General features: G+C 42.2%; 1 protein-coding gene across 1 annotated transcript in view; it reads right to left on the bottom strand.

Annotated features, from left to right (window-relative positions):
• Window positions 1-1766: 1766 nt before the first annotated feature.
• The window catches only part of slc12a5b (solute carrier family 12 member 5b), a 57224-nt gene continuing 43581 nt past the window's right edge, over window positions 1767-15409 (bottom strand). The window contains exons 15-26 of the mRNA XM_062998599.1: window positions 14129-14248; window positions 13780-13884; window positions 13046-13214; window positions 8806-9001; window positions 8015-8184; window positions 7130-7261; window positions 6930-7037; window positions 5634-5759; window positions 5204-5388; window positions 3574-3588; window positions 3006-3139; window positions 1767-2093 (exon numbers count right to left, since the gene is read on the bottom strand). Of these exons, the coding sequence (XP_062854669.1) occupies window positions 2002-2093; window positions 3006-3139; window positions 3574-3588; window positions 5204-5388; window positions 5634-5759; window positions 6930-7037; window positions 7130-7261; window positions 8015-8184; window positions 8806-9001; window positions 13046-13214; window positions 13780-13884; window positions 14129-14248 (1552 nt within the window). The 3' untranslated portion in view covers window positions 1767-2001. The remainder of the gene's footprint in view (window positions 2094-3005; window positions 3140-3573; window positions 3589-5203; window positions 5389-5633; window positions 5760-6929; window positions 7038-7129; window positions 7262-8014; window positions 8185-8805; window positions 9002-13045; window positions 13215-13779; window positions 13885-14128; window positions 14249-15409) is intronic.

The following is a 15409-nucleotide window of genomic DNA, read 5'->3' as shown; positions in this document are numbered from 1 at the left end:
TATAAATACATAGCACTTTTAGCAGTAACGTTTAATATATCTATATTACAGTGTGTATGTGTATTTATGTGCTGATGCAGATCAGATCTTTGAACATACAATACAGTCAGGTAGAGGTCTGTGTACTGTACATAATACTGCCTTGACGTGTCAAAATAAAGCACTGCATCAAGTTTCCAAGATGCACACACACACACACGCCCACACAACCACAAGCAACTTCCCTCGGACTCTGTACGTCGCATGAACTGATGATATGTAAATATTCACAATCACTTAGTGGACTTTGTGTACAGTGCAGCTACATCTCGCTATGACAGTCATAGAACGCATATACAACCACTCAAACAGCAAAGAAAACGTACCCCGGGATTTTGCTCCCCAGTTCAATAAACAACTGCATCTCATGGTGTGAACACACATCTGGAAAACGTATTTTTGACAAGCTGGTGGTCATTTTCATCACAAGCAAACTAAACTTTTGCACTTGGTCTACTGCTCGATACTTGTTTACATTCATGGTAGTTTCTTAACTGCATCTCAAATTGTACACTATGTACTAGATAGTATGTCACACTGTAAGACTGCATGCTCGATTATAATGTACAGTATATCTGACACCAGTTTAAACTAACTGCTTTAACCTGGTAAGTGTTCCGGTACCACTGGTACCACTTGTACCACTTGTACCACTGGAAATCATTGAGCGCTGTACAGGAACATCCTGGATGGATGCTAATATATTCCTGGGCAACCCTCAGTGCAAACATTCACCCACTCCTTCACACTTAGGGACAGTTTGGAACAGCCAATCCACTGCATACTTTTGGCAGGTAGGGGGAAAACGAAAGTACCTGGAGGAAACATGTGCCCCCACTCTATGGGTCTGTCCGAAAACCTAGTGAGCTCTCTACATAGACGCATTTTACGTCATCTTATGTGCTCTCGATAAGAAAGCTGTCTGAATTCTTAGATGCCTTTAAATGCTGCCTACTGAGGTGCCTTAATTCAAAGCGATAATCTGACTGAATATCGAGGGAGCATCTGATGCTTTCTTAGTGGTAATGGCAATCCCAATGTTATTGTCAGTGACAATTTAATTGTTTTTGGTACACAGAGGGAGATGTTAGCTGGCAAGCTAGTGGGTTGTGCTGCCTCAGCCCATTGGTTTGAATGTAGATAGTAAGATAGCAACTGCAGTGACATAATTGCTGTCTAAGTAGTGCGTCTAAATAATCTGCCTTATAAGTCATTGTCTTATTAGGATCCTCTCTAGTTAGGCAGCTGCCTAGGTAGGCAGTAGGCAACAAGGCAGCACACTAGGTTTTCAGACAGATCCTACATGTGTCTCCCAGATGATGATCGTAGTAACAAATCTTCCCCCTTATATTATAATGCTTTGTAATGTTAGTGTACTAATTCAACATACTATCTAGTACAATAGGATAAGATTTAGGATGAAACCCATTACGAATGACTTCTGTAATCTTGAATTAGCTTATAAATCTGGCACAAATTGTTTAAGTTTCCACCTACCTTGTAGACAAACTGTCCCTCAAGGTTCTCCAGATGTGTATTCTTGTTATGAAATCACATCTGGCTCTGCAATGTGATGCACTGGAAGACATATTCTGACAATTAGATCTTTTATGTCTGAATTGCTAATGAAAAAATGGTTTGGTAGGGATTTCAGTCTTCAGAGTATAATACTGATCACCTTATACCTGTGATATCTGTGCGGTCTACACAAACAGAACGACCCTTAAACAAGACTAAAACCAGCTAAAAGCTGGGGCTTCACACACTTAGATGAGATCAGGTAGAGTGAGTGTAAAGCTGGTGTAATTACAGAGGTCTCGGATCATGTAGTGCAACGTTGTCTGATATGTGCTGGGACTCTTTTGCTCATGGGAGAGTCTGAGAATGCTGGGATGTTCAGTCTAGGCATGAGAAACATGGTATGACAAAGTGCATGGGGGAAAGGGGGGCAGGTTTGCCCCCTCAAGAGTAGATGGTGATGACCTCACGTCCACCACCACGCACAAGGAGGACCCGATTGAGACCTTCGGTCAGGACCTCCAGGAATTCCATATCTGTGAAAGAATGCAAGTCAAGGAGCAAAGAGGTCGATCTTCTATGCTGGGCCTTCCATTTCGCCAGTGGCTGTTTAGGTTCCCCGATGTACAGATCCCGGCAATCCTCCCAGCACCCAACAGCATACACTACGTTACTCTGTTTGTGTTGAGTCCTTAGGGTGAAATAATTTCTGGTGTAGCGTGTTTTGGGATTTGAAAGCAAAATGAAACGCAGTGTTTGGAGAATATCCGTCTCAATTGTTCCGATACTCCCGCCACATACGGAATCACAACTGGTTTGTGCTTAGACAGCACAGCTAGTAATAACATAAGTATTGCATCAGCTAAAACAAGTAATCAGGGTGGGCTATATGGCTAGAAAAGATCAGCAAGATATGCAAAATAAGGCACCCAGGGATATTCCACTAGTGCACCAGAGCTGGGAAAAACTTTTTTTTCGCCTACATAAATAAAACCAAATGAGAAATACAAATATATTATTTAATGGCAATAAAGTTCAAGTTTTTTAAGCTTCAACACACATTAAATGCATTATAACAAACCTAAATTCTTCTGCATGGGTCTTTAATTCTGCCATAATATGTACTGCATATTAATATGCATTTGTAAAGTGATTAGCTGGAATTTGGTACCTATATCTATGTAGTGACCTCTTATTTAGATTTGGTGATGTCAGCAAGCGATTTATATTATTATACCAATAAATAATAAAATTTTGCATCAGACTCTTGCATCATTACGAGTTTGTGTTTTAATGGATTGTAATTATATCCGATTGACCTTTTTTTAATCAATGCCTATGGGGCACCAAATAGAATAAACGCAAGGTATGATTCAGTAATATTAAACATCCATTTAGTCACCAGATTTAAATCTTTGCAGCCTAAACTTTTGACCAAGGAAGGATACAGTTCTCTTCTCCGGTTCGGTTTTTAGGAGGGCCGGGCAAATTCAGCAGGACCAGTTTTGCGTCTTGTGACTTCTTCATGATCACTCCATTAAGCTTCTGTGCATGGTGCATACGCCTCACGTTCGACTGATTCCTGCAGAAGAAACAATTAAAAAAGAGAAACACATTGTTCCAAAAAGTCATTAGCATTAGAGTACAGGGACTGCAGTGACCTTCAGAGGATTTCACACTCAATGCTGACTGGTAGTTAATATTTTTATAGCAAAAACAGATAATTCTGTGTTCTTCTTGTATACTAAATTAAATCAGTGGTGGAAATGCTTAAAATAGCTATGAATGCATCTCAGCACGGTCTAAGCAATACATCTTACTGTTTATTAGAATTGCTCTGCTGTACACACTGCATAATAAAACATTATATAACTAATCTGGTTTTAAGATCATGCACACCATTTTCTTTGCTGTGTAATTTCATCCAGCATACAGTCCAAGCGTTTTGGAGAATTTGATTTATAAGAGGAATTTTATTTGTGAGGAGTTGAATTGGTAAAATGAGAGGATACTTACAGGTTTTCCCATTCTCTGAAGCATGAACAGGAGAGAACAACATTACATTTAGTGACCCAGCAAGTTACAAATACTTAATAACATATAAAAATGTAAACACAATAATTTACTGGTTTAGAGGAATACTTCAGGGTTGCCAGCTTTCATGGTCAGATATAAATAAAGAACACAGCTAGTGATAACAGATGTATTGCATCAGCGAAAAGAAGTAATCAGGATGGGCTATATAAGATAAGATAAGATAAGATAAGATAAGACTTTATTGATCCCCTTAGGGAAATTAACTTGTTACAGCAGTATGAAGACAAGAATACAAGAAATACAACTAAGTAAAAAATATTGCACACATAGTGTGTAGTTATTTACTCTATAAAGTATCTAAAAAATAATATATACATTAAAAATATGCAAAATATATTAAGTTATTGCACTTATTGTGAACAGGTTAGACAACCTATTCAACCTATTCAAATAGGTTTATATGGCTATAAAAGATCAGCAAGTTATGCAAAATACACCGATCAGGCATAACATTATGACCACCTTCCTAATATTGTGTTGGTCCCCCTTATGCTGCCCCGTACACAACAAACTGGGATGCTCTGTGTATTCTGACATCTTTCTATCAGAACCAGCATTAACTTCTTCAGCAATTTGAGCTACAGTAGCTTGTCTGTTGGATCGGATCACACAGGCCAGCCTTCAGTCCCCATGTGCATCAATGAGCCTTGGCTGCCCATGACCCTGTCGCCAGTTTACCACTGTTCCTTCCTTGGACCACTTTTGATAGATACTGACCACTGCAGACCGGGAACACCCCACAAGAGCTGCAGTTTTGGAGATGCTCTGACCCAGTCGTCTAGCTATCACAATTTGGCCCTTGTCAAACTCGCTCAAATCCTTACGCTCGCCCATTTTTCCTGCTTCTAACATCAACTTTGAGGATAAAATGTTCACTTGCTGCCAAATATATCCCACCCACTAACAGGTGCCATGATGAAGAGATAATCAGTGTTATTCACTTCACCTGTCAGTGGTCATAATGTTATGCCTGGTCGGTGTAAGGCGCCCATGTGGCACAGTGCCATATTCTGCTAGCACACTAGCACTGGGATTCTGAACTCTCAGCTCTGCTACCAGTCAGCTGGGCGCCCCCCCAGCGGGCACACTTGGCAGTGCCTGCAGCAGACAAAAAAATGTATGGACCCTGGTTAGTAGCCCGAGGCGCCTGTACAGAACTGAAGGAACGCGGAGATCAGTGTGTGACTCTTCATGCGTAAGACTGGCTTCAGGCACAAATCCACTGAAGTATGGGCGAATAAGAAGGGGTCGGTGGACTGCACATTCGTCTGAGGGGGCCTCTTAAGACGTGATCGGGATCCCCAGCAGAGGAAGACTAACTGGCTAAAGTTTTATACACTTTGGTTACATTCATGACAGGAACGGTAGTTACTGGTTACACAAGATTCATCAGTTCACGTTTAATATCAAACACAGTCATGGACAATTTAGTATCTACAATTCACCTCATTTGCACAGCACTGTGAGAGGAAACCGGAGCTCCCAGCGGAAACCCTGCTACATTACAGATAGAACAATAAGCAGTTTCGACCCTCGCAGTGTGACTCACGGTTTTATGTTGAACATGTCCTTGGCAGTTTGTGGATTAGCCACAGACGGATTCTTGGATTCAAGGTCATCGCTCCAAGTCATCTGGACCTCTTCCCCAGGAGTCATGACCCCTGGGTCAGTCGGAGTCGGGGAGACAGGGCTTGTCGGGGTGGGTGTGGTATTCTTACCCTTGATTAGCTGGATCTGGAGGGGATAGGAGACATGGGTAAACTAAATTGTTTTTGCTGAAACAATAAGAAACGAGTGCAATTATGATGTAAAATGATTTGTACAGTAGCATCTTAATAGCTGGAAAGACACACTGCCACCTTTGGATAGAGAGACCATGGTAAGTGATAAGTCAATTGGCAAAAAGAGGCAAGTCTATATTTTTAGAAGGAAAACAAACAAAACGGACACCAAGAGAAAATACAGTAGTATTGATTTACCTCTTCCTCTGATTTTTCCTCAACACTCTCAGCTGCAGACTCTTCAGCGATTTTTTTGGGAGTATGCAGGTTAGATGGGTTCTTCCGACGGATGGATCCGCGGGACACGTCTGTAATACTTTGAATCTAAGGGGAAAACAACACAAGGCCTTATAATATAGGACAAAGTTGTTCATTATTAAGACTAGAAGAATGACAGATAGATAGATAATGAATGGATTGATGGATGGATGGATGGATGGATGGATGGATGGATGGATGGATGGATGGATGGATGGATGGATGGATGGATAGATAGATAGATAGATAGATAGATAGATAGATAGATAGATAGATAGATAGATAGATAGATAGATAGATAGATAGATAGATAGACAAACAGACAGACAGACAGATAAACAGACAGATAGATAGACAGATAGGTAGACAGACAGATAAATAAAGATAGATACACAGATAGATAGACAGACAGACAATAGATAGATAAACAGACAGACAGATAGACAGACTGATATATAGATAGAAAGACAGATAAGCAGACAGATAGACAGATAGAAAGACAGATAGACAGAACAACAGACAGACAGATGAGTAGATAGATAGACAGATAGATAGATAGATAGATAGATAGATAGATAGATAGATAGATAGATAGATAGATAGATAGATAGACAGACATACAAACAGACAGGCAGACAGATAGAAAGACAGAAAGGCAGACAAACAGACAGATAGAAAGATAGATAGGTACACAGATAGACAGAGACATAGATAGAAAGACAGATAAATAGAAAGACAGATAGATGGATAAATAGATAGACAGACAGATAGACACACAGACAGACCAATAGATTGATAAATAAAAGATAGATAGATAGACAGACAGACAGACATATAGATGTTTAAATAGACAGACAGATAGAGACAGACAGACAGACAGACAGACAGACAGACAGACAGACAGACAGACAGACAGACAGACAGACAGACAGATAGATAGATAGATAGATAGATAGATAGATAGATAGATAGATAGATAGATAGATAGATAGATAGATAGATAGATAGTGCATAAAATCAACTTTATAGCCACAACACTGTAGATCAACACTGGGAGTAGAATGGTTCATACTGAAGTGCTGCGTCAATTTATAATCTATCAAGTTTATCACATTTACCCTACCTGATGATTAATAGTAACTGCTGGTAAGGTAAAAGTCTTACTAATATAACTTTGTGGTCAGAAAAGGTTTAAAAAAGCTTATAAAGCAATGCAATAAAGCAGTAAAGGCGTACCTCTCTCTCCCACTCATTCTTGGTGAGGTGCATTTCTTTTAGGATCTGTGAACGCTGTTCCATCACCAGAGTCTTCTCATAAGTGTAGGCTGAAATATCACTGTCATGCTTTGGGAAAAGATCAGAAGAATGTAATATGCATCTGTGTGTAATGTGTGGGTGTGAATGTGTGTGTGAATGTATAATGCCTTTTATCTTACCATCTCCACCACCTCCACCTCAGCATCGAGTCGCAGGTGATAGAGGAAGGTCATCAGGTCTTTCTTCATCTGAATGCTGTTGTCGTCTATCTGAGCCACGGTAAAGATGCGCATCTTGCACTTCTTCCACACCTAAAACACATTTACCAGGAATGACTACCGCTAAATATACTGCTGAGAATACGACTTTGCATTGCATTTACACCTTTTGTCTCAGTTTAGACATGGCCAATTCCCAATTGTAATTTTATTTTTTAAGTGGATTTTCCCCCCTTTCTCCCGATTTAGTGCATCCAATTTACCCAATTGCATTACGCTTCCTTTCTACTGATGCTGACCCAGGCCCTGATTGAGGCGAGCGAGACTGACACACTCTCTGACACGTGTGCAGTAGTGGGGTAACCATATTTTGGTTTTCAAAAACAAGGACACTTGGCAGGATGGAAGCATGGACCAGACAGACACCTGCACTGGGTGGTAGGTTTGGTTCTGGAAGGGGGGGTGGGGTGTGTGGATGGGTTGGATTGGTGGCACCATGGCAATGTGTAAAAAGTAGGGTTTAAATATTTGACAAATGCATCATTAACCATGAACTATATTATTGAACTTAGTATATAATACGTACTTTTAATTATGGACACATTTTGCTTCGACTTGAGTATATTTCTAAATACAAAAACTTACTTTTACAAACTTTAGGAGTATGCTTTTGGGTGAGATAGACTTCTATTTTTTGTTTCCTTCAGAAGCTTTGTAGCTGAAGTGCTTGTACTAATACTTAACAACCATGGTCCATTCCATACAGCTGACTAAGTGTTTATTATTAAGCTAATCAATGCCTACAAATCACTGTGTGTGTGTGTGTGTGTGTGTGTGTGTGTGTACCTTGTGCTGGCGCAGCAGGAAGGGCAGAAGCATGAGCATCCCTCCATCATGGACGATCCACCAGACGTCAATGTGACCCTCTGTAAATCGCTCGCCGTTTGATGGATATGCAGAGACGTTCTTTGGTACCAGCAAAGCCAACTGAGCAGCTGTCGTCTCCCGAACGACCTCTAAAGGAGGGTAAAAACACAACACACATATCAAAACACACATAGTAGTAATTGTAGTGAATCAGCTCAAACTCCAAGATACAACATTTGAAGTCTACAGTTAAAGTCAAAAGTTTACAGACACTTTACAGGCTTATTCACATAAGAAGAGGCAAAAGCTCCTCCAATGAGACAAACTGTTTGATTTGATGTAGTAAAAGAGACTCAGGCAGTACGAACAACGTTTAACAAGATCAAAGCTTAACATGACTTGTTGTATTAAAACAACGACTGGGGAATGTCATTAGTGGAGAGAACACACTTCCTCTCTGCTGATGTTGATCTCCACTCTGACTGAGAAGAGCCGTGACTAACACATGCCGCCTCCGACACGTGTGCAGTAGTCGACTGCATCTTTTTACCTGCATGAGGCAAGTTCATATGTGGATCAGCATTGTGTACGAAGAGACACACCCTGATCCCATTATTCCTCGACTCTGTGCAGACGCCATCAATCAGTCAGCAAAGGTTGTAATTGCATCAGTGATGAGGTCCTCTCCGCCACCCCCACTTGCAACCAAAATATCTGCCTCAACAACAGTAATTATACAACGTTTACACCCCAGATCCCCAGGCTCGTACCAACAAAGTTCCTCAGGTGATGGCTGTCCTCGGGTTGTTTCCAGTTCTTGGGGAAGCTGATGAGCACAGCGTTGTGGCGTAACCCTCCAAGTCCACCAGTCTGGATCAGGTGGGAGGTGGCATTGCGCAGGTTAGAGGAAATCACCACCTGACAGAAACCCTTGACCCGTTCCGTCTCCATTAGCTTTCTTAGCGACTGGTGAAAAGATAAAGGCTTCAGTTGATGGTGCAGTGGGTAGAATTAAGTGGTTACAATTGGAACATTAACATGACACATGAGTGGACATTTATATAGGAATTATCTTACTCTAGAATATTTGTGTGATGAACTATTCAGATCCTAAATAAATGTTTAGTTATATACACTGATCAGCCATAACATTAAAATCACCTCATTGTTTCTACACTCACTGTCCATTTTATCAGCTCCACTTACCGTATAGAAACACTTAGCCCCCTTTCACACTGTTCTTCAATGGTCAGGACTCCCACAGGACCATCACAGAGCAGGTATTATTTAGGTGGTGGATCATTCTCAGCACTGCAGTGACACTGACATGGTGGTGGTGTGTTAGTGTGTGTTGTGCTGGTATGGGTGGATCAGACACAACAGCGCTGCTGGAGTTTGACCCTAAAGAACTCTAGCCTAAAGACTCGTGACTTTACTCAGACTCTAGCCTAAAGACTCGTGACTTGACTCGGACTCTAGCCTAAAGACTCGTGACTTGACTCGGACTCTAGCCTAAATACTCATGACTTGACTCGGACTCTAGCCTAAAGACTCATGACTTGACTCAGACTTCAGCCTAAAGACTCATGACTTGACTCAGACTCCAGCCTAAAGACTCATGACTTGACTCAGACTCTAGTCTAAAGACTCGCGACTTGATTCAGACTCTAGCCTAAAAAGACTTTTGGCTTGACTTGGACTCTAGCCTAAAGACTCAGACTCTAGCCTAAAGACTCATGACTTGACTCAGACTCTAGCCTAAAGACTTATGACTTGACTCAGACTCTAGCCTAAAGACTTGTGACATGACTTAGACTCTAGCCTAAAGACTCATGACTTGACTTAGACTCTAGCCTAAAGACTCGTGACTTGACTCAGACTCTAGCCTAAAGACTTATGACTTGACTCAGACTCTAGCCTAAAGACTTGTGACTTTACTCAGACTCTAGCCTAAAGACTCGTGACTTGACTCGGACTCTAGCCTAAAGACTCGTGACTTGACACGGACTCTAGCCTAAAGACTCGTGACTTGACTCGGACTCTAGCCTAAAGACTCGTGACTTGACTCGGATTCTAGCCTAAAGACTCGTGACTTGACCCGGACTCTAGCCTAAAGACTCGTGACTTGACTCAGACTCTAGCCTAAAGACTTGTGACTTGACTCGGACTCTAGCCTAAAGACTCGTGACTTGACTCGGACTCTAGCCTAAAGACTCGTGACTTGACTCGGACTCTAGCCTAAAGACTCGTGACTTGACCCGGACTCTAGCCTAAAGACTCATGACTTGACTCGGACTCTAGCTTAAAGACTCGTGACTTGACTCGGACTCTAGCCTAAAGACTCGTGACTTGACTCGGACTCTAGCCTAAAGACTCGTGACTTGACCCGGACTCTAGCCTAAAGTCTCGTGACTTGACTCGGACTCTAGCCTAAAGACTCGTGACTTGACTCAGACTCTAGCCTAAAGACTCGTGACTTGACTCAGACTCTAGCCTAAAGACTCGTGACTTGTGAACATCTCTGGGTCCTTCATATTCCAACTTGAGGGGGCTTGATAATTAACGTATAGGCTTAATCAGGTGTTGGAAGTATGTGGGGCTTCCAGAACTGACATTAAAACTACCTTTACTTTTATTACAGCTGCTGATCAGATGTGCAGATGTGCTCAAACATTAAACAAATAAAAACAAAATGCTTTTTACTTTTTCTAATGCTTTATTGATATTTTTACTGATATTTACAAAAGATTAAAGAATCAGGAAAGGAAACCAGGGCGAATCATTGGTCAGCTCCTCGATTGAAAAGCATCTGAGCATCTTTGAGATGCACATCTGAGGAAGCTGAGCTGGCACAGGGAGATTTTTTCAACAGACGTCTGACACCACCTGGCTGAGTGGGTCATTTGCCATCTGATGACTTAGACCTGGCTGATTGAACTGCCGAATCTGCCCTGGTAGCTCCTTATATTTTAAAACCTCCAGATGTCATGTGTAGTGTGGTCTTTCTTCAGAGATAGAAGGGTCAGCGCTGAATTGGTTGTGTTATCATCAATGAAACTGATACTGGAGGATGACGACTCTACAGTTATCAGCTCAAGATCATTCTCATTTCATCATTTCATTAGTAAAAACTGATCTGCCTCTGGAAAATGAAGAGAGAAGCTCTCCAGATGACAGTCCTCAGTAAAACTGCTCCCAGAATATAGCGAGACGGACTTTACAGACGTCATCGACTCTCCCCTCAGTTAAACCTGAGGTTTGTCTGCAAAGAGCCGTCAAAGACATCGGAGCCAGATCTTCTTCAGTGATTTTCTCCTCAATGTGTGTGCTGGTTCTGGATGATGAACCCCAAGCAGATTTCACATTGTCAGAGGAGTCTGGCTGAGTCTCTTCATTCTGGGTCTCATTAGAAGGTTCAGCAGATGAGCTGGTAGTGTCGTCTCTGGATTTGGGGCCTCGTTTTAGAAGAGCCGCCTTCAGCCTCTGAAAGGGCTTGACCAGAGCGACCAGACGTCTGCTTTCCTTCTTGTCCTTCACCTCTTGCTGCCCTTCCTTAGATGTTGAAGGTGGCAGTGGATGGATTTTGTTTCGTTTTGCCATAATTTGTCGAACAGTTCTCATAAAACAGTGTTAACAGCACGATGCACAGTTTCCAAATGAGCAATACTGAGCTCAGGTGGTGATGTCATAATAATATGGCTGGGTGATGACATCACAAGATTCCGAGGCTCCCTTTCTCTCAAGCTCCCAAACACAACTGAACATAACTGACTGAGAGGGAAAAGCAATAAAGCTTTGTGTGTTTGTGTCATTTATTAATTATTATTATTATTATTTGTATTATTTATAAGAGTCCCTGGTTATTAAAATATTAAAAGTTGCTCATAAGGTTCAAGATGCCAACCTTCAGTATTAACAGCCAATCATTTGTAAGCAATAAATAATCAGACCTCTTAGACTGTAGCTCCAGTTTAAATCCAACCTAGAAGAACCAAATGGCTCATTTTATGTACATCCACCACAGAGCAGGTATTATTTAGGTGGTGGATCATTCTCAGCACTGCAGTGACACTGACATGGTGGTGGTGTGTTAGTGTGTGTTGTGCTGGAGTTTTTAAACACCTCACTGTCACTGCTGGACTGAGAATAGTCCACCAACCAAAAATATCCAGCCAACAGCGCCCCGTAGGCAGCGTCCTGTGACCACGGATGAAGGTCTACATGATGACCAACTCAAACAGCAGCAATAGATGAGCGTCTATGTCGTCTCTGACTTTACATCTACAAGGTGGACCAACCAGGTAGAGTAGATTTAAAAACTCCAGCAGCGCTGCTGTGTCTGATCCATCTCATACCAGCACAACACACACTAACACACCACCATGTCAGTGTAACTGCAGTGCTGAGAATGATCCACCACCTAAATAATACCTGCTCTGTAGTGGTCCTGTGGGGGTCCTGACCATTGAAGAACAGGGTAAAAGCAGGCAAAAAAAAAGCATGCAGAGAAACAGATGGACTGCAGTCAGTAATTGTAGAATTACAAAGTGCTCCTATATGGTAAGTGGAGCTGATAAAATGGACAGTGAGTGTAGAAACAAGGAAATGGTTTTAATGTTATGGCTTGTCTTCAAGAGCTCTTACACCCTTACTTTCCCTCTCGCTCCCTAAGGTTCTCTGGTGGCAGGTTCATCTCTACGCCTTTGTAAATTTACATTTACATTCCGGCATTTAGCAGACTCTTTTGTCCAAAGCAACTTACAGTACTGTGACAGTATATTGTCTAAGCAATTGAGGGTTAAGGGCTTTGCTGGTGGCAGTGGTGGGGCTTGAACCGGTGACCTTTTGATTACTAGTCCAGTTCCTTAACCACTAGGCTACAACTGCCCACAGTCTCAATAGCTCCTAAGCTAAGGTTGGAAACCACTCATTTATAAAACTGTATTGCATGTAAGTGTGTGTGTGTGTGTGTGTGTGTGTGTGTGTGTGTGTGTGTGTGTGTGTGTGCACCTGTTCTGCTTTCTGTGCCTCTGGGTTGTTGTTTAAGTATGTGCCCTCAATACAGGCACCAACCAGGGTCAAGCCTTTACCCGCTTTTAGCTGATTGGTCAGCGAGAGTAGACGAGGCTGCTCCACATTCTGCTCGCTATCCAACCCTACAAGAACCAAGATCTGGGGCCTGGGGAGACAGAGAGCGAGAGGTATAATCAACCCAAACAGAGATTGATTAAAGAGAGGAAAAAACATCAAGTAAGTGGCAATTCTGCAGGTAAAAATGACTTGCATTTTCTCCCTTTCTCTCCCAATTTTTGCATAGCCACTGCGGGGGGCCCCAATCGCATGCGAGGAGGGTATATTCACCTGACCCATGCTCCTTCTAGTGCATGCGCAGTCCACCGACCCCTAATTATTCCCTGCACATTGATGGATTTGTGCAGGAGGCCAGTCTAGCACATGAAGAGTCACACACTGATCTCCACGTTCCTCCACTTCTGTACAGATGCCTCAGGCTACTAACCAAGTTCCTTACAGAGTGTCAAAGACCCCACCCTCTTCTTATTCTGGTTTTTCCCCACCCAGCAGACTTAGTGGCCAATTTTGTCTGCTGCAGGCACTGCCAGTTGTGCCTGCTAGGGGCGCCCAGCCAACCGGTAGCAGAGCTGAGATTGTAAAACAACGTAAAGGTGACAGTTAGATTCCAATTACGTTGCTACATGTCTGTTGGGGTTGTGTGTGGTGCTAACCTCCAGTTCTTGGTGTGTGGCGGTCCTTCCTCCAGCCTCATCAGAGCATAACGGGCAGCGCTCAGAGAGATGCCACGGATCCCATCACCCCATTCTTTCTCCGCCCTGAAACAGAAAGGATCAAGGGTGGTACAGTACTAGCATTTTTCTATATTGTGGCATCTCATACTGTGCACGGGCCAGTGATTCTACATCACAGTGAATAGCGTTAAATCACAGTGCACAGCGTATTGATCCGGCTGGCGGCCGTTAAAACAAAGCTAATAATAGCACAATGTCAAGTAAGAGACTTATTCTGTGTGCGTCGAGGATTTGATGCGCTGTTCGCGTTCCCGGGAGTTCTGCTTACCCACAAAACTCGATATATTTGTAGATGCAGCCAGCGATGCCCATGGCCACGATGGCATAGTACCAGGAGCAGATGAACATCAGGGACAGGCATAAGCTCATACCCAGGAAAGACAGAGCCCTGAACAAAGAACAAAAAGAACTCATAAGAGATCACACACACTTCACCTTCTACACACACACACTTACTCATAATCTTTCTTGCAATTCCTACAGTAGCTTTACAGCTTTACTTCTCAGAGTGTACTGTACTGTTTTCACCCATTTAAATATCCTAATCTGAGCACAGTCACTTTATACACACATACCCTTAATTTATTATATGTATTTTTGCCACCCATACTTTAGTTGTACTGATTTATCCTTTGTAAATATCCAGATGTTATGGAAATACTTATTTTTTTCATCTTTTTTGGAGTGTCACACTAAATTCCGTTGTACATATAATGACAATAAAGGTTCTTCTTCTTCAAAGCTCAAATCAATTTGAATCAAGTTTCCAAATAAACAGTTTGCATGGTTGGGTAGTTGCAGCCTAATTACAGTCACTTAACCCTATAACGCCAAGCGTATCATATTTGATACATGAGTTTTAGAGACCTCTACACCATCAGTATGTATATTGTTTTTCCTGGAAAACTTGATGTGTACAATGTGATACTTGTCTTCTGCCCCTGGTGACTTTGTACTCATGTACTGCATGCACCAGAGGACCTTTTGTTGAGAGATCAAATATGATACAAAACAAAACTTATATATGCAAACTCTTATTTAATTTCTTTTTTTGTATTTTATTAATTAATTAATTCATTCATTCATTTTCTTATCCGGGTTTCCAATTAGGGTCGCGGTGGGGGTGGGGGATGCTGGAGCCTATCCCAGCTTTTCTTTTTTTTAAATATATTTTCTTTGTGCATTTTATCCCCTTTTTCTCCCTTTTTAGCGCGTCCAATTGCCCCATTGCATCATGCTTCCTTTCCACCAATCTCTGCTCTGATTGAGGAGAACAAAGCTAACCCACGCCCCCTCCGACACGTGGGCAGCATGCCGTATGCATCTTATCACCTACACTTTGACGAGTGCAGTGCAGCCTAGCTGCGTGTATGGAGGGACACACCCTAAGAGCACTCTTTTCTCATCTCTGTGCAGGCGCCATCAATCAGCCAGCAGAAGTCGTAATTGCACCAGTCATGAGAGAGAGAGACCCTATCCGGCTTAGTTCCGCCCATATAAACAACAGGCCAATCGTTGTTCATGTGGCCGCTCAGCCTCAGCCGGCAAG

This window comes from Trichomycterus rosablanca, chromosome 7 (genome assembly GCF_030014385.1).
Source record: "Trichomycterus rosablanca isolate fTriRos1 chromosome 7, fTriRos1.hap1, whole genome shotgun sequence".
Lineage (NCBI taxonomy): Eukaryota > Metazoa > Chordata > Actinopteri > Siluriformes > Trichomycteridae > Trichomycterus > Trichomycterus rosablanca.
The sequence above is the reverse complement of the archived record's forward strand: the minus strand, read 5'-3'. Positions and strand labels throughout refer to the sequence as shown.